Consider the following 1556-nt stretch of genomic DNA (forward strand, 5'->3'; position numbering starts at 1 on the left):
TCTGTATCTTGAAAACAAGAGGAGATAGACATATAGTTCATAAGACAAAAAATGTTTATTTTTTGTCTTATCAGCACCCCCTGTATTTAAGTGAGGTCTTTCTGAAACACCCTGTATAACACCTATTTTTATATTTTTTCAGCTTTTTAGCATAATTTGTGGTTTTCATCGCTTAAAAATAAGAAGCGCATATCAAGTATACATAACTTTTTATCTACAGGGTGAAATATGCTTAACTCCAAATTTTCATAAAAATCGGATCTATCCGAAAGTATTTGGAGGTTTAACCCCATTTTTCTCTTCGTTCCCTGGACTATATCTTGGGAACTATAATGAGGTTTGAGGTAACACAGTAGATATTGTAACAAAACCACAATTATTTAACTGGAATGAAGAGTGCTTTATTTGTTTTCTAAAATTTATTTCAAATTAATTACAACGTGCAGTATATTCTTCTCTATCCTGATGACGCTGTTGTAGTTGTGGCTGCAGTTGCTGAAAATATAATTAAATTACAAAAAGAAACACCCACGAATTATCATAATTCACACTACACAAATGAATAGAGCAGTCAAGTATTTAATACGGGAAATTATATTTTTGGCAATTTATTTTATTTAAAATTATGGAAAAAAATTCAGACTAAAAAAAATTTGTTCTTTGCTGTAAAATATAAAAAATATGCTTTTCTTACTTGGTGGCGGTCCCCCTCCCTGTCCCCCTCCCTGTCCCCCTCCCTGTCCCCCTCCCGGTCCCCCTCCAAAACCATTCGCAGTATTTTTATGTCCTTTTTCGATTCCTGACGTATGTAGCAAAATTATTCCATCATTTCCTAAGCCCGACAAAGTACGAAGACCTTCATGAGGGTTCGCGTCACTCTGCATCTAGAATAAAAAAACAACCAAAAATTAACTAAATTAACAATTAATTATTTATATTTACAATATTTTAACTACCCTAATTCTTCATTCATCTCAATTTCTAACTTTTACTACATACAAAGTGACTTTCTCAGTGAAAGTACTTTTTCGTTAGATCCTTAAGCATGTAAATAGTAAATACAATTCTATAAACCTCAGAATAATAAATTTTTTGCAAAAAGCACTCGTAGAAATTTATAATTTTTCGGAAAATATTATTTTTACCAATTATTTTTATTTTTAAACTCTGGGTGGTAAAAAACAAAACGTATCAGCAAATATCTTTACAACTCACCAAAAATGCTGCCAAGGTAACAAAAACCAAACAAGCTGCGAATTTCATGTTAATATTTTAGCAACTCAGTTCACTGTCCGAATATACTGTGACATGTTCAACTTTTGTCGACTTTATATACTGTTTGCAACAATTGATACAATAAGATAATTTAGACGAATCGGAAATGGCGTTTCACCTTGCATTCCAATGCTTCGTCACTTTAGTTAATGTTTAACCACTTCAACTGTTAAATAAGGTTTACTTTACATTTGTGTTAAATCCTAAAATAATAATTATGCTTTATTAGATGTCATACCTAATATAAAATGTTTGAATACTGTAATTTCGATATTCTGGTG

The 1556-nt window shown here is 31.2% G+C and overlaps 1 protein-coding gene across 1 annotated transcript; it reads right to left on the reverse strand.

Moving 5' to 3' along the window:
- Positions 1 to 457: 457 nt before the first annotated feature.
- Positions 458 to 1305, reverse strand: LOC108915180 (holotricin-3-like). The gene is made up of 3 exons (XM_018721151.1): positions 1216 to 1305; positions 695 to 884; positions 458 to 495 (listed from the first exon to the last, which is right to left on the reverse strand). The coding sequence occupies exons 1-3, from the start codon at positions 1261 to 1263 to the stop codon at positions 458 to 460; spliced, it is 276 nt and encodes a 91-aa protein (XP_018576667.1). The 5' UTR covers positions 1264 to 1305.
- Positions 1306 to 1556: the final 251 nt, after the last annotated feature.

This window comes from Anoplophora glabripennis, unplaced genomic scaffold, assembly GCF_000390285.2.
Source record: "Anoplophora glabripennis isolate ALB-LARVAE unplaced genomic scaffold, Agla_2.0 scaffold1620, whole genome shotgun sequence".
In the NCBI taxonomy this organism is placed as follows: Eukaryota; Metazoa; Arthropoda; class Insecta; order Coleoptera; family Cerambycidae; genus Anoplophora; species Anoplophora glabripennis.